A 26,474-nucleotide genomic window follows, 5' to 3' on the forward strand; every position below is an offset into this window, starting at 1 on the left:
AATGGTGTGAAACTAGAAATAACCAAACAAATTCACCACTGCACTCTAGTCTGGGCAACACAGCAAGACCGTCTCTCTTTAAAAAAAAAAAAAAAGGAAGAAAAGGGAAAAGAAAGGTTTGAAAGTAGCAAGAGAAAAGCAACTCATGACATACAAAGGAACTCACATAATACTAACAGCAGATTTCTCAGCAAAATCCTTGCACACAGGAGAGAGTGAGATGATATATTCAAAGTGCTGAAAGAAAAAGAAAAACTCTGAACCAAGCATTGTTTACCTGTCAAAGCTATCATTAAATATGAGGAAGAGAAAAAGATTCTTTCAGACAAACAAAAGCTGGTGGAGTTCATCACCACTAGACCTCCCTTATAAGAAATGCTATAAGGAGTTCTTCAAGTTATAACAAAAGGATGCTAATTACCAATATGAAACCATGTGAAAGTACAAAACTCACTGGTAAAGTAAGTGCATAGTCAAACCCATAATAACCTAATACTATAATGATAGTACATAAATCACTTTTAACTCTAGTATAAAAGTTAAAAGAAAATTTTAAAAAACTATAGCTACTATAATTTGTTAATGGATACACAATCTAAAAAGATGTAAACTATGACATCAACAACATAAAATGTGTGTGAGGGGAGAAGTAAAAGTGTGGAGTTTTTATATGAGATCAAAATTAAGTTATCAGCCTAAAATAGACTGTTATGACTATAAAATGTTTTATGTAAAACTCATGGTAATCATAAAGAAAAAACCTGTAATGGATACACAAAAAATTAAGAGAGAGTAATCAAAACACACCACTAAATAAATAATCAAATCACAAAGGAAGACAGCAAGAGGGGAAGAAAGGAACAAGGTAACTACAAAACAAGTCAGAAAACAGTGAAAGAAATGACAATAGTAAGTCCTTCACTAGCAATAATTACTTTACATGTAAATGGATTAACTTCTCCAATTAAAAGACATAGAGTGGCTAACTAGATAAAAAATCAAGATCCAACTGCATACTGCCTGCAAAGGACATACATTGACATTAAGGACACACATAGTCTAAAAGTGAAGAAATCGGAAAATTCTTTTTCCTTTTCTTCCTTTTTTTTTAAAAGAGAGAGGGTCTTGCTCCGTTGCCCAGACTAGAGTGCAGTGGTGAATTTGTTTGGTTATTTTTTATGGTTTCTATCTCTTTGTTGACGTTTTTATTTCTTCATGTGCTATTCTCATAGTTCACTGCAGCATTGAATGCCAAGGCGCCAGTGATCCTCCTGCCTTGGCCTCCTGAGTAGCTAGGACCACAGCTGCATGCCACAATGCCTGGCTAATTATTTTTTCTTTTTAGAGATGGGATCTTGCTATGTTGCCCAGGTTGGTCTCAAACTCCTGGCCTCAAACAATCCTCCCATCTCAGCTTCCCAAAGTGCTGGGATAACAGATGTGAGCCACCACATATGGCCCATTTCTTTTCTCATAACTTTTGCTAATTTGATTACAATGTGTCTTGGTGAAAACTTTTCACATTCAATCTATTTGGAGTTCTTTGGGCTCCACGGATCCGGATATTTATTTATCTCCCCCTCCCCCACCCCAGATTTGGGTAGTGTTTTTGTCATTATTTCTTTAAATGCACTTTTTGCCCTTTTCTCTGCTCCTCCTGGAATTCCCATAATGCATATATTTGTTCTTTTGATAGTGTCCCATGGTCCTGTAGGCTTTCCTTTTTTCATTTCTTTTTTGTTTTGTTTCTCTGACTAGATAATTTAAAGTGATCTGTCTCCAAGTTCACAGATTCTTTATTTTGCTTGATCAAGTCTGCTGTTGGAGCTCTCTATTTAATTTTTCAGTTCAGTCATTGTGTTCTTCAGCTCCAGAATTTGGTTCTTTTTTTATATTTTTTCTTTGTTGACCTTCTTATTTGTTCGTGTATTATTTTCTTGATTGATTCAGTTGTTTATCTGCGCTTTCTTGTAGCTCACTGAGCTTCTTAAAAACAATTATTTTGAATTCTTTGTGAGGTCACTTGTAGATCTCCATTTCTTTAGAGTTGGTCCCTGGTGCTTTATTTTGTTCCTTTGGTGGTGTCATAATTATTGGATCTCTTGTGATCCTTGTAGGCTTATATTGGTGTCGATGTATTTGAAGAAGTAGGCACCTTTTCCAGTCCTTACAGACTGTCTTTGGCAGGGAAAGCCCTCCATCAGTCATCCTGGCCAGAAATTCTGTTTGAATACACAGGTGGGCACTGTAGACAGGCCTGCTGCAAGGGTCTGCCTGCAAACAGTCAGGCCTGGATAAAACTGGTGCCTGGGTCTATGGGGCCAGCATGGCACTGGAGTCCACTGGGGCAGGCTTGGAGCATGGATCCACAAGGGGAGACCTGGGTCTGTGGTGGCTTCCCTGATGCTGGGGCAGAACTGGGCTTGGAGTATAGGTCCACAGGGGCCATTCTGGCACTGGAATGTGTCTAAAGCCTGGGTCTGTGGGGACCAGCCTGCATCTGGAGTGGGCCTGTGGTCTCTGTCTGCAGAGGGCAGACTGGTGTTTGGGACCACTGGTGCAAACCTGAAACCCAAGTTTGCAGGGATCCTCTTGATGCCAGGGCTGGCCTGGTGCTATGGTGAGCCTAGAGCCTCAGTCAGCAAGGGTGTACCTGGAGCCTAGGTCTGCATGGACTGGCTTGTCACTGGGTTGGGCATGGAGCCCGGGTCCATTGGGGTAGAAGTGTTGCCAGAGCAGGCCTGGAACTTGGATCAGTGGCAGCTGGCCTGGCCGTGGGGTATAACTGGAGCTTTTGTCTGCACAGGTTGCCTGGTGTCTGGGACCACTGGTGCAGGCCTGAAACTCGGGTTTAGAGGGGCCAGCATGGCACCAGGGTCCACTGGGGCTAGCTTGGAGCCTAGGACCATGGCAAAGTCAGATGCTCACTTCACTCTCTTTTCCTGACAGGAGAGCTCCAAAACAGAGAGGATCTCTCTTAGCCCCTGTGCTACACAGGCTATGGGGAGAAGTCACTTGGGCAGAGTAAAACTGTCTTTCCTACCTTCACCAGTGCATCTTTTCTCATTTCTGTGCTCTACCCATGTGCTATAATCCCTCACATGGATCCAGAGCTCTCATGAAGATATTTTTTGCATGGATTTGTGCTTCCTAAAATTGGTGTTTCTGTGAGGGGATACAGAGTGGAACCTCCTATTCTTCCATCTTTCTGATGCCCAACAATACAGTGATTAAAAAAAAAAGAAGTTGATATAAATATATATATATATATCTCATAATATTTGCAAGTTAAGTATTAATGTATTGTCAAGGTAAACAAAGCAGCTCTGCTCCATGATTATTTAGGAGTCTGGATTTCTTTCACAGGTCTGCCCCTCCATCCCTTAGATCATGGATGCGATCTGCTTGGTCAGAGTTAGGTTATCACGGGTTGCAATGTGAAGAAAGAATGTTCACTTTGTTAAGACCTTGAAGTAGAACACATCACTTCCATTCACTTTCCACTGGGGAGAGCTTAGTCAAATGACTAAATCTACTACACAAGGGACTGTAGTAGCTATAGCTATGCACCATGTTCCCAGGAAGAAAGGAAGAACATATCTTGGCAGTCAACGAGCAGTCTTTGGAACAGATGGAAAGTCAAGACCATTCCTATTTTGCTATTTGCATACTCAAAACATTCACTGGGAAGAAGAGTTATTCCCAAAGTGCTGGGATAACAGCACAAGTTCTATGATTGCATGTAATTTTTCAAGCCAACACTCATCACACAACCAAAGCCACAAACTAGAAAAAGGAAAGTGACCAGTCTGTTCAAAGGCACAGACATGAGAAACATTAAGAATGAACAACTGCATTGTTTATCCCCGAATATATTAATGCCGTGATCCTATGAGGGTACACATTTTACTAGGCAGTGTTTGTACCTTTTCCTAGCAAAAGGTACTATGCAAAAAGAGAAGCTATGGAGGAATAAAGAGAAGATTAGTAAGTTCTTCTTCTGACCTGACAAGAACATCTCTTATCATTAAGCTTCAGAGGTTCTGGCTTTATGTCCTCTCCAACATTCCTCTCCTTCCCTTATCTCCCACCAAACTGTAGCCTGTCATAAAAATGTGATTGGCTTATTAAACGAAAAACAACACACTTTGTATGTAGCATTGGTTCAAAAAAAAAAAACATTTTTCACCATGTTGACTGTTCTCTTAACTAGTTCCCTTGCATTTTCACTCTGGTCCTCCTGTCTGCCCCTTCATCCTTATTTCAGTAAGTAGAAATGGGGCCATACCCACATGGCCAAGGCATCTTACCCTTTTATTTGCATTCTGAACCCTGCGTGACTAAGTCGACTTGCAGTTTCACCAACCATCTGATCACTAACCAGTTGCAATTGATACTGAACACATCCCTGTTACTAGGTATGTATTCCTCATTCACTAGGTACAAATAATCATTCATGTGTCAAAGTCAAAATATTGAGCAATAAGGTATCCACGACTTGGGAATTCCTGAAGCTTCTCTGAGGCAATGCTTCCAAGGACACCAGCCTATTGGTCTCTCACCTCTTCTCCCTATACACTGGAGTCCTTGTCTTTATACTTCCAGTCCCTAGGAGGCTATTAGAAGAGACAAAAAAAGTTCATACCCATTCACTCATAGAGTTATCCCATACTAGCACCACAATCACTGAGGCAAAATGGAGGACACACCCTTCTCCAGCACCCTCTAGCTCAGCAGTTACGGGATGTCTCATCCCCTTTAAGGATGTTCTTTCCTGTTTTCTGGGCCACAGTGTCCTCATCTGTAAAACTGAGTATCAATAGCACTTATCTTATAGAAATATTTGATAATTAACAGAAACTTTAAATAATATTGATACTCAATTTAACCAGCTCCCTATACAAAAATGATGCAGGAGTAAAAAGAGTGTCATTGGCACATATTAGTAGCCACTTACACCCTGGCGTGGATCATTCAACCCAGGCCATCTGGCTTCAGAGACTAGGCTCTTAAACGCTGTACACTGTTTCTCATGAATTAATTCATTCAACAAAAAATGAGCACCCACTATGTGCCAGACATAGTTCTAGGTGCTGGGAACCTAATAGAGAATGAAGCAAATTCCCTGCTTTCACAGAGCTTCCATTCTAGTGGAGGAGATAGGCAAGAACCTAATAAACAAATACTGTAAAGAAAACTGAAGTAGGAAAAGGCATAGAGGGTGACAAGGTTTTTCAGATTTATGCAACATTTCAAAATCCTTTTGAATTTACTCATTATTCCAGACACAACTGTCGTGACTAGTCCATACAGGGTTCAACCAGCTTCAAGTAGGCTCAATGTGACACTGTCTTGCCACAGGTGCACACTGAGGCTCTTGCCTCCTGCCCCCAGGCTTCTCTGATTTCTGCTACTGATGTCTTCAAATACTTAATTATTTTTGAAAAAAGGGTCCTTCATTTTCATTTTGCACTGTGCCCCACAATTTATGTAGCTGCTCCTGCATCAGAGACGGTGAGCTGATGGAGAAAAGCTTCCCTCTTTCTTTTCTTCTCTCTTTTTTTTTTTTAAGACAAGGTCTCGCTCTGTCACCCAGGCTGGAGTGCAGTGGCACAATCTTGGCTCACTGCAGCTCCAACCTCTCTGAGGCTATTGGTGTGCACCTGTACCCCAATTGAGAAATTGAGGTGAGAGGGTTGATTGAGGTGCCCGGCTAATTTTTGTATTTTTTGTAGAGACAAGCCTTCACCATTTTGCCCAGGCTGGTCTCGAGCTCCTGGGTTCAAGTGATCCTCGCACCTTGGCCTCCCAAAGTGCTGGGATTACAGGTATGAGCTACCAGGCCTGGCCTGCTTCACCCTTTCTAATCACCAGAAAGTATGCAGATGCTCATGTCATAAGTTGTCTGAGATGTCCAGCAGGATTAAGAAAACAGTTGCCCATAGCTGTGGTCAACTCTGTAACTCATCTTTATATTGGCTCTCTCTTCTTGTTTCACTTCCCTTGTTCTTCATACATGCTTCCAGAGATGACGTTCCCAAATAAATGACCTGCACAAAAGTTGTTACCAACTCTTAAGCAGAGACCTTTAGATGGTGGATGATTTCTGTAGACATCTAGAGGAAGATAACTGCAGGCAGTGGGAATACTAAGTGCAAAGCCCTTAAGGTACAAGCATATCTGGTATGTTTGAGGAGCAGTGAAGAAGTCACTGTGGCTGGAGTGCAGTGACAAATAATAGGTGAGAGTAATAAGAGATGAAGTCAGTGAGGTCATGGATGGGCTTATAGCTCACCATAAGAATAGTGGCTTTTACTCTGACAGAAATGGAAATCTGTTGGAGGATACAAACAGAAAAGTGATATGATCGAACTTAGGCTTCGAAAGGGTCATCTGGCTGCTGTGTTGATTGTAGAAGACAAGCATAGGAGCAAGGAGAACATTTAGAACACTATTGAAATAGTCCAGGCAAGAGAGAAGACAGTGGCTTGAATCAGAGTGGTAGCAGTAGAGGTGGTAAGAAGAGATCAGATTCTGAATGTATTTTGAAGTAGTGCCAAAAGATTTGCTGATAAATTGGATGAAGGCTGTAAGAGAAAAAGGGGAGATGAAGATGTCTACAAGGTCCTAGGCCTGAGCAATTAAAAGGATGAAATTGCCCATTAACTGAAATACAGAAGATTGCAAGAGGATGAAGTTTTCTGGGAGGATCAAGAGTTTGGACTTTAGATACAATAAATTTTAGATGCCTAGTAAGCAACAAAGTGGAGATGTCAAATAGGAGCATGACTACATAAGTTTGAAGCTCAGGAAAAGACATGGCTTAGAGACATAACAGAAAGCAGGTCCCTGAGAGAATGGAAGACATGACAGTGGCGATGGTCCAGATAGAAAACAGGATAATCTGGAGAACAGACAAGAGTGTCCAGAGGAGAGCAATAGGATTCATGGTTCCAGGTAAATCTCTCTCTATTTTCCTTCTTTCCCTTGCCCCCCAAAAAATGACTAATGAGTAAATTAAAGTAACCAGCTAAAGAAAGAGGGGTCCGTACCACAGAGGTAGCCATTCACTCTGTATACACTTGCAGTTGACCTTATAAAAGGTCACATCTGGTATCTGAGACTCTCTGATATGAGGATAGCCAATTATGGCAGGCCTATGTAAATAAGACAAATCAGCTTTCTTGGAAAGAGCACAGAACTGCAAGACATGTGCACTGGGCTACTGCAACCCATAGATGAGCTATTACCCATGAGCAGCATCCATTTTTGCCCACTGACCTTGATACTTCTTCACAACCCCACCCCACCCCCCACCCCGCAACAAGAAAATCTACTGACAAAGCATTGAAGATTGTACCAAATACTGCACAGGAGAGATGGAGAAAAAACATTTCCATCACGAACAACTTCATCAATCCCCATTTGACATATTTCCAATTCTCAATTTCTCTCTCCAACCATCCCACCAATGAGATATTTTTTCCTTCACCCACCTCTGCCTAGCCTCACTAAACTTCCCTAATTCTGGCCCTCTCATTCCTGCTCTAACTTAACTCCAGCTTCTCCAAACTTGTAACTCAGTTCATTTTGAGAACAAAGAACCATGAAAAGAAAAAAAGATCATCTGGTTATCATGATCCCTTGGGTGTATGATATAGGGGGAAAGCAGGGAGAAACACTTTCTTTTTTGCACTAAGGACTGATGGCATGTCAAAAAATACAGTCTCTAATGTCCAGTATCCAACTGATATGTAAATGAATCATTGTAACTCAGTGCCATAAGTGGTATGATAGAAGTAAGCATAAGTCCTATGAGACCATAAAGGAGGGTCACCTAATCCAGATTGAAGGGATAGTAGCCAGGGAAGTTATTTCAATTTTTTCTGAGCACCTACTACCTGCCAAACTCTGTACCAAACACTAGTGGTATGGAACTAAATCCTACACAGCCTCTGCCTCCAAAAAAGGCATTACTATTTGATGCCCTTGCTTTTCTGGTGCCCTAGGCAGGTTCTTAATCTGCCTATTGGATGACTGTCTTCTGCCTCCTGAGGCTGTCCTCTATCTCTGAGCTCAGTTTCTCCATCTTTCCACTGGAGGAATCTGACCAGAGTTTGGCAGAAGCAGGATCACAACCTGGGGTTTTGGTTCTTACTATATGGGACATAGAATGTCTTAGAAGCTGGGAACTGTTGTTTCAAACACTTTGTTCTCATTGCTAATCTATCAACCTAAATGTATTGTTAGTAGAAATAGGAGGCCAGAGGCATTGTACAGGCCTCTAGACAATTCTGGAGTTGGCTGGGTGTGGTGGCTCATGCCTGTAATCCCAGCACTTTGGGAGGCCAAGGCAGGTGGATCACCTGAGGTCAGGAGTTCAAAAACAGCCTGGCCAACATGGTGAAACCCCGTCTCTACTAAAAATACAAAAATTAACCAGGCATGGTGGGGCACACCTGTAATCCTAGCTATTCAGGAGGCTGAGGCATGAGAATCGCTTGAACCCAAGAGGCAGAGGTTGCAATGAGCTGAGATCGCATCACTGCACTCCAGCCTGGGCCACAGAGTAAAACTCTGTCTCAAAAGAAAAAAGAGAGAGAGAGAGAGGGAGAATTCCGGAGTTGATTTCCCTATTTATTTTTTCCTGCCCCAGTCTCTACAGTCATTGCTGAGACCAAAGAAGTCTTATCTTCATTGCATTTCCTTGGAACCACAGTGACATTCAGTGGCCACAGGAGGTTGAAAAGAAGTGTCAGAGAAAGCACTTGTCTTTATGCTGCAAGATGGAGTAAGGTGACTTTCCCAGCAATTTTCTCATTTGAACTGCCACGATCTGACCAGCTCCTGTTGTTGCTGATGAAAATTTAGCATAGGGCTAATAAGCTACAGGCTGGACCCAGCAAAAGACAACTGCCTAACACAGACTATTTGTCTTGACTCAGTTGCCTTTATAGACAAAAGAATAAACCAAAAAAAAATTTAATAGCAATTTTTCATTTTGCTTCCTAGATAATGCTTTCTTAATACAAAGAATTAGGAATAAAAATCTGAAAAACACAAAATGTTAAAATCGTCCAACTTCACCACCCAGAAATAACCCTCATTAATGTGTTTATTTCCTTCCTGTCTCTCTCTGAATAATAAACTGTTTATTACTTAACACACAGTGATTTGTTGCCTGCTTTTTGCACTTAGTGATACACCATGAACAGTTTCTTACGTTATTCTTTTATATCATTATTTTAAATAGTCAAATAGTATCCCAACATATGGATGAACTGTAATTCACTTATGGATATATCATAATTAGTTAACCAAGTCCATATTAAGACATTCAGATGGTTTTTAAATTTTCAACACTATAAAATAATATTATAGGAGTTTCCATATATATATATATATAACATATCTGATTATTTCCTTAGGATCAATTCCTGCAATTGTAACAACTAGGTTAAAGAACACACACATTTAAGACTTTTGGAATATATTGGCCATGCACGGTGGCTCACTCCTGTAATCCCAGCACTTTGGGAGGCCGAGGCGAGCAGATCACTTGAAGCTGGGAGTTCGGGACCAGCCTGGCCAACATGGCAAAACCCTGTCTCTACTAAAAATACAAAAATTAGCCTGGAGTGGTGGATTACACCTGTAATCCCAGCTACTAGGGAGGCTGAGGCACAAGAATCACTTGAACCCGGGAGGTGGAGTTTGCAGTGAGCTGAGATCGTGCCATTGCACTCCAGCCTGGACGACAGAGCATGATTCCGTGTCAAAAAAAAAAAAATCTGGAGTTGATTTCCCTATTTATTTTTTCCTGACCCAGTCTTTACAGTCATTGCTGAGACCAAAGAAGACTTATCTTCATTGCATTTCCTTGAAACCACAGTGACATTAAGTGGCCACCGAAGTTTGAAAACAAGTGTCAGAGAAAGCACTTGTCTGTATGCTGCAAGATGTGCAGCACCTTACAAGAGTGAGACCCTGTCTCAAAAAAGAAAAAGACTTTTGGAATATTATCCTCAGAAATATTATTATACTAATTTATTCCCCCAACATACAAATGTTAACATATGTATATAATTTTCATATACTTGAAAGTCTTTATTTCCTCATACCCAGGTCAACACTGTGTATTATCATTACTTTTATTCTTTATCAATGATAGGCAAAAAATAGAAACATTTTTAAATGGCATGATGTTGTGTAATCATTTTTTTAATTATCAGTGAATCTGAACTGCTTCCATTTTTTCCATCGGCTATTTGTATTTGATCCTTTGTAAATTGCCTGTCCTCACCTTTTGCCCATTTTTTTCTATTGGAATGTTTACCTTTATTCTTTATTGATTTGTAAAAATTATTCATTCCTTTGTCATATTATACACACGTTGTCAACATGTGACTGTCATTCTAGTTCTTTGATTACAAGTATGTGCCACCACACCAACTAGTTTTTGTATTTTTAGTAGAGACAGGGTGTCCTTGCAGGAAGAGCATTGTAAAATGTGGCACCAAGGACAGAAACCATAAAAGAAAATATAGATTTAAATATATTAAAAGAATGCAATCATATCATTCACAGCAACATGGATGGACCCGCATCCTAAGTGAAATCACTCAGAAACAGAAAATCAAATACCATATGCTCTCATTTATAAATGGGAGCCAAACAATGGGTACACATGGAATAGAGGGGTGGAGCAATATGGCGGAATAGAAGGCTGTACTGACCATCTCACCTGCAAGGACACCAAGTTAACAACTATCTACACAGAAGAAACACCTTCAGGCTGGGTGTGGTGGCTCACGCCTGTAATCGCAAAACTTTGGGAGACTGAGACAGGCAGATCACTTGAGGATAGAGTTCGAGACCAGCCTGGCCAATATAGCAAAACCCTGTCTCTACTAAAAATACAAAAATTAGCTGGGTGTGGTGGCACACGTTTGTAATCCCAGCTACTTGGGAGGCTGAGGCACGAGAATCACTTTAACCCGGGAGGCAGAGGTTGCAGTTTGCTGAGATTGCATCACTGTACTCCAGCCTGAGCAACAAAGTGAGACTCTGTCAAAAAGAAGAAGAAGAAGAGGAGGAGGAGGAGGAAGAAGAGAAGGAAGAGGAGGAGGAGGAAGAGGAAGAAGAAAGAAGAAGAAGGAGAAGGAGGAGAAGGAGGAGGAGAAGGAGAAGGAGAAAGAAGAAGAAAAGAAGAAGAAGAAGAAGAAGAAGAAGAAGAAGAAGAAGAAGAAGAAGAAGAAAGAAGAAGAAGAAGAAGAAGAAGAAGAAGAAGAAGAAGAAGAAGAAGAAGAAGAAGAACCACCTTAAACACCTTGATAAAAACCAAAAATCAGGTGAGCACTCACAGTACCTGGTTTTAACTTCATATCACTGAAAGAGGCACTGAAGAGATGGAAAAAAAAAAAAAACCAGCAGCAATCCCATCATCAAATGGAAGTGGTATATATGTGATCAGGCTCAAGCAGGTCCTGAAAGCACAAGTAAGTTACATGAGGAAGAGGAAGTGGCTCAAATGCCCATGGTCTCCACTCTTGCCACACTGCCTTCTCTTCCCTAGCCTGCACTGATGGCCTCATGGGGAGTTCCCTATGATCAGTTGACAGAGAAAGAGAAGACTAGGGCCTGGTTCACAGATGTTTCTGCATGATATGCAGGCACCACCCAAAAGTGGATAGCTACAGCATGACATCCCTGAAGGACAGCAATGAAGGGAAATTTCCCGAGTGGGCAGAACTTTGAGCAGTGCACCTGGTTATGCACTTTGCACTTTGCATGGAAGGAGAAATGGCCAAATGTGCAATTTTATACTGATTTATGGGCTGTAGCCAATGGTTTGGCTGGATGGTCTAGGACTTGGAAAAAGCATAACTGGAAAATTGGTGACAAAGAAATTTGGGGAAGAGGTCTGTGGATGGACCTCTCTGAGTGGTCAAAAACTGTGAAGATATTTGTATCCCATATGAATGTTCACCAACGGGTGACTTCAGCAGAGGAGGATTTTAATAATCAAGTGGATAGGATGACCCATTCTGTGGACACCACTCAGCCTCTTTCCCCAGCCACCCCTGTCATTGCCTAATGGGCCCATGAACAAAGTGGCCATGGTGACAGGGATGGAGGTTACGCATGGGGTCAGCAACATGGACTTCCACTCACCAAGGATGACCTGGCTACAGCCACTGCTGAATGCCCAATTTGCCAGCAGCAGAGACCAACACTGAGCCCTCGATATGGCACCATTCCTCAGGGTGATCAGCCAGCTACCTGGTGGCAGGTTGATTTATTGGACCTCTTCCATCATGGAAACGGCAGAGGTTTGTCCTCACTGGAATAGACACTTACTCCGCATATGGGTTTGCCTATCCTGTACGCAATGCTTCTGCCAAGACTACCATCCGTGGACTCACAGAATGCCTTATCCACCATCATGGCATTCCACACAGCATTGCCTCTGACCAAGGCACTCACTTTATGACTAAAGAAGTGCAGCAGTGGGCTCATGCTCATGGAATTCATTGGTCTTACCATGTTCTCCATCATCCTGAAGCAGCTGGATTGATAGAATGGTGGAATGGCCTTTCAAAGTCACTATTACAATGCCAACGAGGTGACAATACTTTGCAGGGATGGGGCAAAGTTCTCCAGAAGGTTGTGTATGCTCTGAATCAGCGTCCAATATATGGTACTGTTTCTCCCATAGCCAGGATTCATGGGTCCAGGAATCAAGTGGTAGAAGTGGCACCACTCACAATCACCCCTAGTGATCCACTAGCAAAATGTTTGCTTCCTTTTCCCAAGGCATTACATTCTGCTTGCCTAGAGGTCTTAGTTCCAGAGGGAGGAACGCTGCCACCAGGAGACACAACAACAATTCCATTAAGCTGGAAGTTAAGATTGCCACCCAGACACTTTGGGCTCCTCCTACCTTTAAGTCAAAAGGCTAAGAAGGGGGTTACAGTGTTGGCTGGGGTGATTGACCTGGACTGTCAAGATGAAATCAGCCTACTACTCCACATAGGCGGTAAGGAAGAGTATGCATGGAATACAGGAGATCCATTAGGGCGTCTCTTAGTATTTCCATGCCGTGTGATTAAGGTCAATGGGAAACTTCAACAGCCCAATCCAGGCAAGACTGCAAATGACCCAGACCCTTCAGGAATGAAGGTTTGAGTCACTCCACCAGGAAAAAAAAATCCACGACCTGCTGAGGTGCTTGCTGAAGGCAAGGGAAATACAGAATGAGTAGTAGAAGAAGGTAATCAATACCAGCAATGACTACGTGACCAGCTGCAGAAATGAGGACTATAATTGTATTTCTTCCTTCTTTTGTTAAAAACATGTTTGTGCATGTATACACTTGTACTAAGAAAATATCTTCATTTTATTTCCTTTCTCCTTTATCATGTGACATAAGATTTATCAACTTCACATCAGCATTTAAGTATTGTTAACTTTATGTAATAGTATTTGGGTTGGGGATTGGTGCATTTCTGGTTGTACGAAGGATAGTTGTATTATGTTAGGCATAATTATGACCTTATTATTGTCTTTATTTGAAAATTAGGTATGATCTCAGGAGATGTATATGGGTTCAAGTTGACAAGGGGTGGTTAATACTGAGTGTCAACTTGATTGGACTGAAGGATACAAAGTATTGATCCTGGGTGCATCTGTGAGGGTGTTGCCAAAGAAGATTAATATTTGAGCCAGTGGGCTGGGAAAGGCAGACCCACCCTTAATCTGGGTGGGCACAATCTAATCAGCTGCCAGCACAGCCGGAATATAAGCAGGCAGAAAAATGTGAAAAGAGAGACAGGCCTAGCCTCCCAGCCTACGTCTTTCTCCCGTGCTGGATGCTTCCTGCCCTCGAACATCAGACTCCAAGTTCTTCGGTTTTGGATCTTGGACTGGCTCTCCTTGCTCCTCAGCCTGAAGATGGCCTATTGTGGGACCTTGTGATCGTGTGAGTTAATACTTAACAAACTCATATATATATATATATATATATATATATATATATATATGAGTTTATATATATAAATATATATATAAATATATATATATATATTCCATTAGCTCTGTCCCTCTAAGAGAACCCTGACTAACACACTAATGAAGTCCACAGCTCCTATCAAGAGGCATTTTCCAGATAGCTGTGCTCCTCATATTCTGGTAACCACTCATATTAGGTTGGTGCAAAAGTAATTGCGGTTTTTGTCATTAAAAGTAATGGCTTCTAATGACAAAAGTAGCTTCCTCTACTTGCCCATTTGGACAAGTAAATGCAACAACTTCTCCACTGCTGCTAGCCCTAAAGTCCTTGTACTATCCTTTGCTGATTTCTCTAAACATTCCCATACCTTTATTAAACTCTTCTCAACCTACTCAGATTGTGCCAACTATTTCTAGCTGGAATCTTTACTGATACATACACATTTAGATGGACATTATATCTTTAAAGATTCGGGCTTGCAAAGTGGCCCTGCTAGAGATAATGATTCTAAACCCAGGTACAACAATGTCTTCCCCCTCTCTCCCTTAAATGCACTAACAGTGTTATCTCAAACCCCAAAGTATACCAAAGTCTTCTAAAAAAGAAACTAAAAATAAAAACAAAATCAAGAAGCAAGTATGAAAGAGATTTCAAAAAGTTTTAAGCAGGGTCCAAAAATTTTTCATCAGAAAAAATACACAGTATTGCAGAGTTAACAAAAAGCAATATTTTTTAGTTAATCCCTACTATCTCAAAAAGCACAAGGGTAAAGATCTGTTCACTTGCTGTACCCAGGAGATCTTACACCTAACTGAGAAAGTCACAGATGATCACAACATAGTCATTCCTAACCCTATTTCTCCCCTACCCATTCTACTACTGCAGAAAATAAAAGACCTTAGCCTGCTCCTATTTTAGAACTGCAGATGGATAAAGAACAGACACAAAATGAAAAATGTATTTTTTCAGAATTAGCATCATCATGAGGTTTTACCATACTTTCAAATTCAGATGATACCAGGTGGCAGGTCCAGTACAAGGGGGATCTTGAGAACCTTCACTGACAAATATGGTAGGGCAATGTCTTGGTTTGGGCTGGACTTTGGTTTGAATGTGTCTCCTAAAGTTCATGTGTTAGACTAAAGTTCATGTGTTAGAAACTTAATCTCCAATACAACAGTGTTGGGAGATGGGGCCTAATAAGTGGGCAGAGCCCTCATGAATGTCAATATCACAGGAATGGGTTAGTTATTGCAAGAGTGGGCTTATTATAAAAGCAAGTTCAGCCCCCTCTTACTCTCTTGCCCTTCTGACTTCCACCATGGGATGATGTAGCATGAAGGCCCTCACCAGATGCAGACCCTTAAGCTTGGACTTCCCAGCCTTTAGAACTGTGAGAAATACTTTTTTTATTTATAAATTACCCAGCTTGTGGTATTCCGATAGAGCTACACTAAACAGACTAAGAGAGGATGTGATAACAAAATACCATAGACTGAGTGGCTCAAACAACAAACATTTATTTCTCACACTCTGGAAGCTGGGGGGGTCCAAGATCAAGGCACTGGCAGATCCAGTGTCTGGTAAAGGCCTACTTCCTGCTTTGCAGATGGCTGTCTTTTCATTATATCCTCACATAGTGAAAAGAGAGTTAGCTACCTCTTCTTAAAGGACTCTTCTTAAAAGGGCACAAATCTCATTCATGAGGGCTCCACCCTCATGACCTAATCACCTCCCAAAGGTTCCACCTCCAAATACTATCACATTGGGATTAGATTTTCAACAGATGAGTTTGAGGGGACAAACATTCAGTCCATTGCAGACAGTGTTATAGATACTGTGGACTGGTTCACTCAACCTTCATTCCCATTTCCTTCTAGTGCACCTTCTGTGCTGCAAAGACTAGAAAACTGAAAATTGCATTTCACAGACTCTTTTACAGCTAAAATGCTCAATGTAAAATGGCTTGTATTAACTAGGTACATTTTTGTGAGACTTGGAAAGCAGAAATCATGCCAAGGCCACTTTCTCTCCCCTTTTAGACTCTCTTACCCTGGCAATTGAGGTCATGTAGACATGGGAATGTTCTGCAGCTGTGTGCCAGCAACTAGTCTCCAGCTTCCTGTGTGTCAGCTGTGGTGCTATGCTCTTGAATTCAAGCATTCCAGTGGTGGTCTCAGAAGTAGTAGCCAATTGGTGGATCAGTTCTATAAGATTCTAGGAGCCATTTCTTCAGGCCCAGCCTAGAGCCTACTCTTCCAATCCTTCCAAAGATTTCTAAAAATATCTAATTTCCTTATTAAATTCCTTTTTACTTAAAATACTTAAAGTGATCTCTGTTTCTTACACTGAATCCTGACAGGTATAGGCAGCCAAATTCAGGGTCTACAATTTTTTACCAATTCCCCTCAAGATCTGAGTCTGGAAAAATATGGCTTATAGACAGGGGCCTTTTAGCTAACAGCTGGTTAACAGACAGGAAAAATTTTTTATCCATCATCAGACTGAGTCACAGATACCGGCATCCTTCCCTTGGTTGATGCCAATACTAAATGTAAATACATGGGTAGTGGAAGGAGCAGAGACGAAGAGAGCTGTGAAGGTAGCACTAAGTGCCTACTATGTGTTAGATACTGACCTAGACATATTCACACATACTCATTTAATTCTTAACAGTTCTGGAAGTTAAATACAGTTATCCCCAATTAATCCAACCCTTCACATACACATTTCTGGGTTTAGTGTGTTCATTACCCTTGGGTTTATTTCGCTGTTAAAATAAAACACCTAGCTGGGCACAGTGGCTCACACCTGTAATTCCAGCACTTTGGGAGGCCGAGGTGTGTGGATCACCTGAGGTCAGGAGTTCGAGACCAGCCTGGCCAATCAACATGGTGAGACTCCATCTGTACTAAAAATTTTTAAAAATTAGCCTGATGTGGTGGCACCCACCTGTAATTCCAGCTACTCAGGAGGCTGAGACGGGAGAATCGCTTGAACCCAGGAGGTAGAGGTTGCAGTGAGCCCAGATTGTGCCACTGCACTCCAATCTGGGTGACAGAGCAAGACTCCTTCTCATAAATAAATAAAATAAAATAAAATAAAAATAATTTTTAAAAAAATACCTTATCTAGCATGGGGATTCAGATGGTGGGTAGGTCTAGATTCTAAGCCACTCTGTGAGGACCTCAGTTGTAGAAGTTTGCAACTTTCTATCAGGTGCTCTGCAGGTAACATAACTTGGTTTCAGTCTTTGTGTCTACTTATTTCTGCCTTGCTACCAACTTATAAATTTCCTTTGTGTCATGAGTCAAATGTCCTGGGGAAATAAACTGTACTTGTTCATCTTAAGGCTGGGTCACAGGAGTCAGCTGCCAGCATTTGCATGGGCAACATCCCTCAAAGACAGGCACCTATCCCTCGTGCAATTAGCTGTGACTGAGAGGAGAAGTTCCACATCCTGGTGACTACTCAGCAGAAGGATGGATAGGGAAGACTAGATTTTGGCATCTCTTGAAAAATCAGACTATTTGGAAACAATGACCCTATATTTCCACAGGCAACAGGGGGAAGGAACTCCCTTAATATTGTAATGTGAAGCTTATCACTTATTTATGTTAATTACCTGGATTTTTTAGAGATTTGAGTTTGAGAACTCCTAAATTCCTTCCAGCTTTAATCTTCAAGATTCTGTATTCTTCTGGATTCCTTTACACTGAAAGCATTGCAGATTGACGTGGGCCTCATTGAACAAATAATTTGGAAATGAGCCAGAAGTGCATTTTATTTATCCACCAATTTGATTTTATAAATAGGAACTCTACATTTCCATACTATAAAGCCATTTATTCTCCTCTACTAGAATTGCTATAATTCTCAATATGCCATGTATTATCATCATCCTGTCAAAATGAAAATCTCACAGAGAGCCTGTGAAAGTCTTATTAAATCAAGTGGAAGTGATTAAGGACAGTAGAAAAAAATATAACAATTATATATACACTATTAAATAATGCAAAGGATGAGGATTCAACTAGTCTCAGATTTTTAGAAGGTTTGCGATTAGATATTTTGTTGACTCAATAGCAAATTATTAATTCATTAAATGATTAAGCAATTTATCAAAACTGTGAATGACAAAGCAATCAGAGACTGGGATAATCAGACTCCAAGTCTGTTCTTTGTGTAAAATTCAAATGCACCCAGCACAATACAATTTTGTACTTAATGCCATTCATCTAATCAGCATATTTCTGCTCCAATGTGAGATCTTTGTTTGAACATGATATGCAACAGATATGGAAGCCACAAAAATTTCATTTATATAATCATAACAAGCACGTTATCATGGTTGTCAAAATTAATTAAACCTAATTCGCTATATTTTCTAAACTTAAAATTGACACAAAACATTTTTGTGAAAGGCAAAAATGCTAAAGAATCACAGAAATAAGTATAAAAGTGAATCTTTTTAAATGCCTACATCTTGTTTAGGTTAGAGAGCTAACTAATATTGATTATGACAGGTTAGATCCCCTACATTTTAAACGATCAATTGAATACGAACATTCACTCTGTGAACATCTTAACCTTTGGCTTCTTTTAAGTAATAATGAGCCCCCCTAGTGCAATTACAATAAAAGTCAACTTGTGAAACTTCCATTAACACACTACTTCTCAGGAAAACATGCTTTTCTAAGACAAGGGACGCCTTTATTTCAGATTACACGGTCATCTTGATCATCCTCCAGTTAGAACAAGAGTTCTGCCTATAAAAGTGCTTCTCAAATTATAGTGTACATCAGAAACATTTGGAGAGCCCGTTAGACATGCAGATTCTGGGGCTTCACCCTGATCTTGATTCAAAAGGTCTCAGCAAGTTCTGAAAAATCTGCATTTTTAACAAGTATCCTACGTAGTTCTGCTGTAGCTGATTCAAGGACTATACCTTGAGAAACATTGACCTACACAATATTTTCTTTCTCCCTTTGCATTATGTTGTTTTGAATCATCGCATTATAAATCTTTCCAGTATCTCTTTTGATTGCTTTTTGCACACCCTAATGACCTCCACTAATTCCCTGGGTCTCACCACATCTCATTAGCCTGAACTGGAAGAAGTTAGAATTTCTACATTTTCTTTCCCCAGATTCATACCTTTCAGGACTTCACACATGTGCATCTCCTCTGAAAGCAACAATTAGCCATATCCTTCTGGAAAGCTTCCAGTCTTCCTAAGCCAATCAGATTCCCAAGGGTTTCAGAGCAGGAGCTCTTCAGGTAAATACATAGGTGCTGCTTCTTTCACTCAAACCACCCTGATACCTAGGAGAGCTCCTCTATGACTTTGGTGCTCTCAACACTACTCCACAGAGTGGACCAAATAAAACAAAGGACAAAGAGCTCAATCCTGTCTATTTAAAATCTTATTAGCAGCTGAAGAAAAAAAAAGTTGCCAGTAAAGAACTAGAATTGTCTTTTCTTGAAAATTCACAATTGTCTATTGACATGAATTAGCCAAGTTATCACTGAGCCCTCATACTACAGAGAGAATATAGATATTAAACTACCACCTGGGAACCCACTTAGGGAGATTTTCATATAACCAATGCCTGAGCCCTGGCCTAGACTAGGATTTCTCAGCTTTGGCACCATTAACATTTTAGGCTGGGTAATACTTGTTGTGAAGGGATGCCCTGTCCATTGCAGGATACTTAGAAGCATCACTGGACCCTACCCACTATATGCCAGTATCACAACACTCCTCTCTCAGTTGTTACAACCAAAAATATTTCTAGACATTGCCAAATGTCCCCTGGGGGAGGAGAAACAAAATTGTCCCCATTTGAGAGCCATGGTCCTACACCAATTAGGTCAGAATTTCAAGGGGTGAAGCCTGATATTCTTTAAAAGCCCCCCCAGATAATTCCAATGTACAGCCAGTGTTTAGAGCCACTGCCTTATGAAGATATCTGAGCCTCAGTTTTCTCATCTGTAAAATGAGTATGATGAGGATATCTACTTCACAGTTGTTCTAAAGATCAAATGAGATAATATGTGGTGGAAATGTTCTATGCATCATTAAAGAAACGTAATATTTCTCCCATCTATTGTGAAACACTAATCCAGGTGTTGTCAAACTAAGCCCGCAGGCCAAATCCTATTCATTATCTGCTTTTATATAACTTTTGAACTTGTGGTTTGTACATTTTTTTAATGGCTGGCCAAAAATCAAAGTAAGACTATTTTTCGACTCATGACAATTATATGAATTTCAAATTTCTGTATCCATAAATAAAGTTTTATTGAAACACATGTATACCCATTTATTTATTGATTGTCTATGGATGCTTTTACATTTTAAGTTCAGTAGTTATGGCAGAGATTTTATGGCTCACAAAGCCTAAAATTTTTACTATCTAGCCTTTTACATTGAAAGTTTTTCCCATTCCCTAATCACAATTTAAAATATTCAAGCTAGTTTCTTTTCCTGGCTCTCAAGTCCTTTTCAAATCTGCTTGGGAGGGCTGCCCTGCTCTCCCCAGAAAAGCTTCAATTATGTAAGCAGTAAATCTTTTTATACCCTCTTGGTATGTGTGTGGCATCATCAGTCCTGACATCCAAACCAATTTTCAGGTGGGCATCCATTCTTTTTCTTTAGGATGGTCACAACACAGGCAGAGGGAGATTTGAACAGAAGAAGGCAACATAATGGCTAAAGCAAGATGCTATACTGCTGGCTTTGAAGATGAAGGGATTATGAGCCAAGGAATGTAAGAAATTCAGCTTCAGAAGCTGGAAAAGGCAAGGAAACAGACTCTCCCCTAGAGTCTCTGGAAAGAGTGGGCCCTGCTGATAGCTTGATTTCTGCCCAGTGAAACTCATTTCAGACCTCTGACCTACAGAACTAAAGAAGAATAAATGCCTGTTGTTTCAAGCAACCAAATTTGTGGTAGTTCGTAACAGCAGCCCTAGGAAAGTAATACAGTGGATAAGACTACCGGTGCCTTAGCACAAATTGAAGCAGTGCCACAAAATAGTACTAGTAGTCATTGTGTTTGTTACCACCATATGCTGTTTTATTAAAAACGTCAGTTGCACTTGTCTTATATGGAGCAGTGAAAAGTATTCATGTTATAAATATTGACCCTTGAGAACACGGTTTTTAAATATTTTGTATGACAAATGGAAAATATGCATAAAGCACTTCTGCTACATCTTGAAGTATAATCACTGCCTCGAAGACAAACACTTGTGCAATTTAAAAGCAACTCTTTTCATGAAACACCATTGGTAGTTGAAAGAATTACTGACAGACAAACTTTGGTTATTCAGACTTGGATTTTGGGCAGATGTTTCTCTAAAATTAACAAAGTGAGGCTGTCACTTCAAGGAAAACAACTGACAGCATTATTTGTCAATTACAAAATTCAAGTTTTCATGTAAAAATTAGAGTTTTAGAAAACTTGTAGTAGATACTACTTAGTCCAGGGCCTGATAGCTAGGCTTGTTCTCTCCTTTTGAATCAGAGGCCGCTGCTGCAAACATGCTCTACCAGATCCTCAATCAAGCCAAGAAGCATCTGAGCATGATTCTCCTCTTTGAGTTTATTGGAGATGGAGGTACTGGAGCAGCACTGTATGTTTTATATCCAGCATTGTTCAATCCAGATGTTACTTGGGACAGAAAAAATGACCCAGAGCCCTGGAACAAACTGGGTCCCAACGATCAATACAAGCTCTACTCAGTTAATGTGGATTACAGCAAACCGAAGAAAGAAGGTCTTGTAAAATTGCTTTAGAATGAAGGTCCTCCAGAAGCCATCTCCACAATTTTCCACTTAACTAGGAAATTTGTATCCTCTAAATGCATGAAATCATGTTGATGTATTGTGTAGGAGGTTACACTCATTAATAAATATTTGAAACTTACAAAAAAAAAAGAAAACTTGAGTCTGCCACCATAAGCTGTACAGCTTTCTGAAACATAAATACTTTCCTGATAAGATCAATGGTGATAGTAACAAATGTGATATTGTATCATGAAATATGTCAATATTTGGAAAGGTTTGCATAACTCAGTGAAGCAATATTTTTAAAATAATGAATGCATGATGCTACAAAATCATTCATAGGTAAAAATTCCACTCCAGGTGAGGATAGGCAAATGGATTTTCATGTATAAAAACACAAACAGCTCATTGATATAGTTTCAGTTTGCATTTTGGAACTAACCTCCAAGAAACTTCCAATTGTCCAATTTTGGTATAATATCAAAAACCATCCACAATTATCTGCATAGACTACTTAAAAACTCCTGTCTTTTCCAACTACACATATGTGTGAGATAGGACTTTCTATATTTCACCCAGAACATATCATATCATATCACAGAAGAGTGAATGCAGAAACAGATAAGGGAATCCAGCTCTTTTCTATTAAGACAGAAATCAAAGAGATTTGCAAAAAATATAAGCCCATGTTACTTTTCTCACCAAATGTTTTTGTTTTGAAAAATACAGTTGTTTTCATAAAATAATTTGTGCTAACTTGTAATTGATGTATTATCACTTTTAAATGAATACATAAATAAATATTTTTAATTTCTATTTTAATTTCTAATACAGTAAATAATAGTATATTTAACTCAGATAAACAAAGGCTCTTTGGGGTCCTCAATAATTTTTAAGAGTAAAATTAAACAGTTGGAGAACTACGGCTCTAGAAAAACTCAGGCCCAGGAACGGTGGCTCACTCCTGTAATCCCAACAATTTGGGAGGCCAAGGCTGGCAGATCACTTAAAGTCAGGAGATTGAGACCTGCCTGGCCAACATGACGATACCCCGTCTCTACACAAAAATTAGCCAGGTGTGGTGGCACGCACCTGTAATCCCAGCTACTTGGGAGGCTGAGGCAGGAGCATCACTTGAGCTCAGGAGGCAGAGGTTGCAGTGAGCCCAGATCAAGCCACTGCACTCCAGCCTGGGCAACAGAGCAAGACTGTCTCAAACAAAAAAAAAAGAAAAACTCTTACACATATGCTGAAGAAAACGTGTTTATCACAGCTTTGTTTGAAACAATGAAAAGATGAAAACAATGTAAATATTTAAGAAGAGGTGAATGAATAGGCAAAATGTATATATTCATAAAATGTAATAATATGTAACTGTTGAAAGAAGAGTTACAAGTATTAACATGGGTGAATCTCACAAACATAATGGTGAGGAAGTTGTCAAATTCTTTGTAAAGAGTGATAGATTTATATACATTTACATAAAGTCAAAAGATACTCATAAATCATACCAGATTTTTGTCTATGTGTATATATATATATATATATATATGTAGTAAAATTAAATACATGAAAATGAATGAGAAGAATGTCCACCAACTTCAGGATATGGTTCTTCTGAGAATGAAGAGAATGATTAGGAAGAAGTACAAATTGGACTTGACCTCTATCTATAATATTTTATTTATTTAATAAAATAATTCAAAGCAAGTATCATAAATCATTAGCATATGTTAATTCAGGATGATAGGTACACAGAGCTCTCTTTTATTAAATTCTCTTCCATGTATGTTTTGACAGTATTGCCCTCTCTCAGTTCATATATCACAGTCATGAGGTCTCCAGGGAGAAGAGTGAGAATTCCACAAAACAGAGTGGGTTTCAGTGGTGGTCTCACCTCTTCACTATCTTTCAGAAGATTGCCATGAATTGTTGTTTATCTGCAAATCATAAGAGGATTGTGAATTATACTATCTAGTTTTAAATAAAACAGTCCTTAAAACGTGGGTAAAGAGCTTGAATAGATTCTTACAAAGAAACCAATTGAAAATAATTATGCAAATGGCAAGCTGGATAAAGAGCCAAGACCCATCAGTATGCTGTCTTTAAGAGATCCATCTCACATGTAAAGACACACATGGGCTCAAAAAGGGATAGAGGAAAATTTCCCAAGCAAATGGAAAACAGAAAAAAGCAGGAGTTGCAATCCTAGTTTCTGACAAAATAGAATTTAAACCAACAAAGATCAAAAAAGACAAAGAAGGCCAGGCGCGGTGGCTCACGCCTGTAATCCCAGCACTTTGGGAGGCTGAGGCAGGCAGATCACCTGAGGTCGGGAGTTCGAGACCAGACTGACCAACATGGAGAAACCCCATCTCTACTAAAAATACAAAATTAGGCAGGTGTGGTGGCACATGCCTGTAATCCAGCTACAAGGGAGGCTGAGGCAGGAGTATCACTTGAACCCGGGAGGCAGAGGTTGCAGTAAGCTGAGATCATGCCACTGCACTCCAGCCTGGGCAACAAGAGTGAAACTCCATCTCAAAAAAAAAAAAAATTCACTAAAACCCACACAACTACATGGAAATTGAATTACTTGCTCTTGAATGACTCTTGGGTAAATAATGAAATTAAGACAGAAATCAAGAAGCAATTTGAAACTAATGAGAACAAAAAGACAATGTACCAGAATCTCTGGGAAACAGCTAATTCAATATTAAGAGAGAAATTTACAGCACTAAACACTCACATCAAAAATCTAGACAGATCTCAAGGTAAGAACTTAACATCTCAACTAAAAGAGCTAGAGAACCAAGAGCAACAAATCCCAAAGCTAGCAGAGACAAGAAATAACCAAGACCAGAGCAGAACTGAAGAAGATAGAGACACGAAAAACCCTTCAAAAAATCAACAAATCTAGGAGCCTTTTTTTTTTTTTAATTAATAGTGCTCCGCTGTCTCCATGGCATCTTCCACCCACGCCGCTGCAGCTCCCCACGCTCACGCCACCTCCGCCACGTCCACGCACCACCACCATGCGGGAGATCATGCACCTGCAGGCCGGCCAGTGTGGCAGCCAGATCAGGGCCAAGTTTTGGGAGGTTATCAGTGACGAACATGGGCATCGACCCCACAGGCACATACTATAGGGACAGTGACCTGCAACCAGAGAGGATCAACGTGTACTACAACAAGGCCAGAGGAGGAAATTATGTCCCCAGAGCGGTGCTGGTGGACCTGGAGCCCAGCACCATGGACTCTATCCTTTCCGGCCCCTTTGGTCAGATCTTTCGGCCGGACAACTTCGTGTTTGGCCAGTCCAGAGCCGGCAACAACTGGGTGAAGGGGCACTACATGGAGGGCACAGAGCTGGTAGACACTGTCCTGGACGTGGTCCAGAGGGAGGCCTAGAACTGCGACTGCCTTCAAGGCTTCCAGCTGACGCACTTGCTCGGGGGTGGCACGGGGTCCGGGATGGGCACGCTGCTCATCAGTAAGATCCGTGAGGAGTTCCCAGACTGCATCATGAACACCTTCAGCATGGTGCCCTCGCCCAAAGTGTCAGATACGGTGTGGAGCCCTACAATGCCATGCTGTCTGTGCACCAGCTGGTGGAGAATACGAATGAGACCTACTGCATCAACAATGGGGCACTCTATGACATCTGCTTCCGCACCCTTAAGCTGACCACCCCCACCTACGGGGACCTCAACCACCTGGTGTCAGCCACCATGAGCAGAGTCACCACCTGCCTGTGCTTCCTGGGCCAGCTGAACACCAACCTGCACAAGCTGGCCGTCAACATGGTCCCCTTTCCTTGCCCGCACTTCTTCATGCCTGGCTTCGCACCCCTGACCAGCCGGGGCAGCCAGCAGTACCAGGCCCTGAGGGTGCCTGAGCTCACGCAGCAGATGTTCGATGCCAAGAACATGATGGCCATGTGCAACCCGCGACATGGCCGCTACCTGACCATGGCCACCGTGTTCCGGGCCGCATGTCCATGAAGGAGGTGGACAGGCAGATGCTGAGCGTGCAGAGCAAGAACAGCAGCTACTTCGTGGAGTGGATCCCCAACAACATGAAGACGGCCGTGTGCGACATCTCGCCCCAGGGCCTGAAGATAGCTGCAACTTTCATCAGCAACAACACAGCCTTCCAGGAGCTGTTCAAGCGCATCTCTGCACAGTTCACGGCCATGTTGTGGTGCAAGGCGTTCCTGCACTGGTACACAGGCGAGGGCATGGACGAGATGGAGTTCACCGAGGCTGACAGCAACATGAATGACCTGGTATCTGAGTACCAGCAGTACCAGGATGCCACAGCCGAGGAGGGCGAGTTCAAGCAGGAGGCCAAGGAGGAGGTGGCCTAAGCTGCTCCCATTGCTTCCTGTCTGCCGCCTCGAGGCTTCTGACCTTTGACCCCCTAGGCCCTCCATCTCTGACCCCTAGACCCCCGCTTTCCCTCCAAGCCTGACTCATCCCTGACCCTAAGACTTCACCCTGACCCTAACAATACCTTCGGAGCTCACTTTACCTCTGGCTACTTCATCTCCAACCCTGGCTCCCCATTGACCCTTGAGCCCTAATTTATCTTTGACCCCCTTGAGCTCTTCCAACCTTGACATTCCTAGAAGGAGCCCCGCTTCACCCCTTCTGACTCTGGAAACCACAC

The 26,474-nt window shown here is 41.1% G+C and overlaps 1 protein-coding gene and 1 pseudogene across 1 annotated transcript; both read left to right on the top strand.

Moving 5' to 3' along the window:
• The first annotated feature begins 21,557 nt into the window (after positions 1 to 21,557).
• On the top strand, positions 21,558 to 21,812 carry LOC107971002 (cytochrome c oxidase subunit NDUFA4-like). The gene has a single exon (XM_054676494.1). The coding sequence runs from the start codon at positions 21,558 to 21,560 to the stop codon at positions 21,810 to 21,812; it is 255 nt and encodes an 84-aa protein (XP_054532469.1).
• Positions 21,813 to 24,756: 2,944 nt separating this feature from the next.
• LOC738634 (tubulin beta-4A chain-like) lies at positions 24,757 to 26,172 on the top strand (annotated as a pseudogene).
• Positions 26,173 to 26,474: the final 302 nt, after the last annotated feature.

This window comes from Pan troglodytes, chromosome X, assembly GCF_028858775.2.
Source record: "Pan troglodytes isolate AG18354 chromosome X, NHGRI_mPanTro3-v2.0_pri, whole genome shotgun sequence".
In the NCBI taxonomy this organism is placed as follows: domain Eukaryota; kingdom Metazoa; phylum Chordata; class Mammalia; order Primates; family Hominidae; genus Pan; species Pan troglodytes.

Bases quoted from the DNA above. Each gene is read 5' to 3' on its own strand.
- LOC107971002 (XM_054676494.1), top strand. From the start codon at position 21,558: ATGCTCTACCAGATCCTCAATCAAGCCAAGAAGCATCTGAGCATGATT.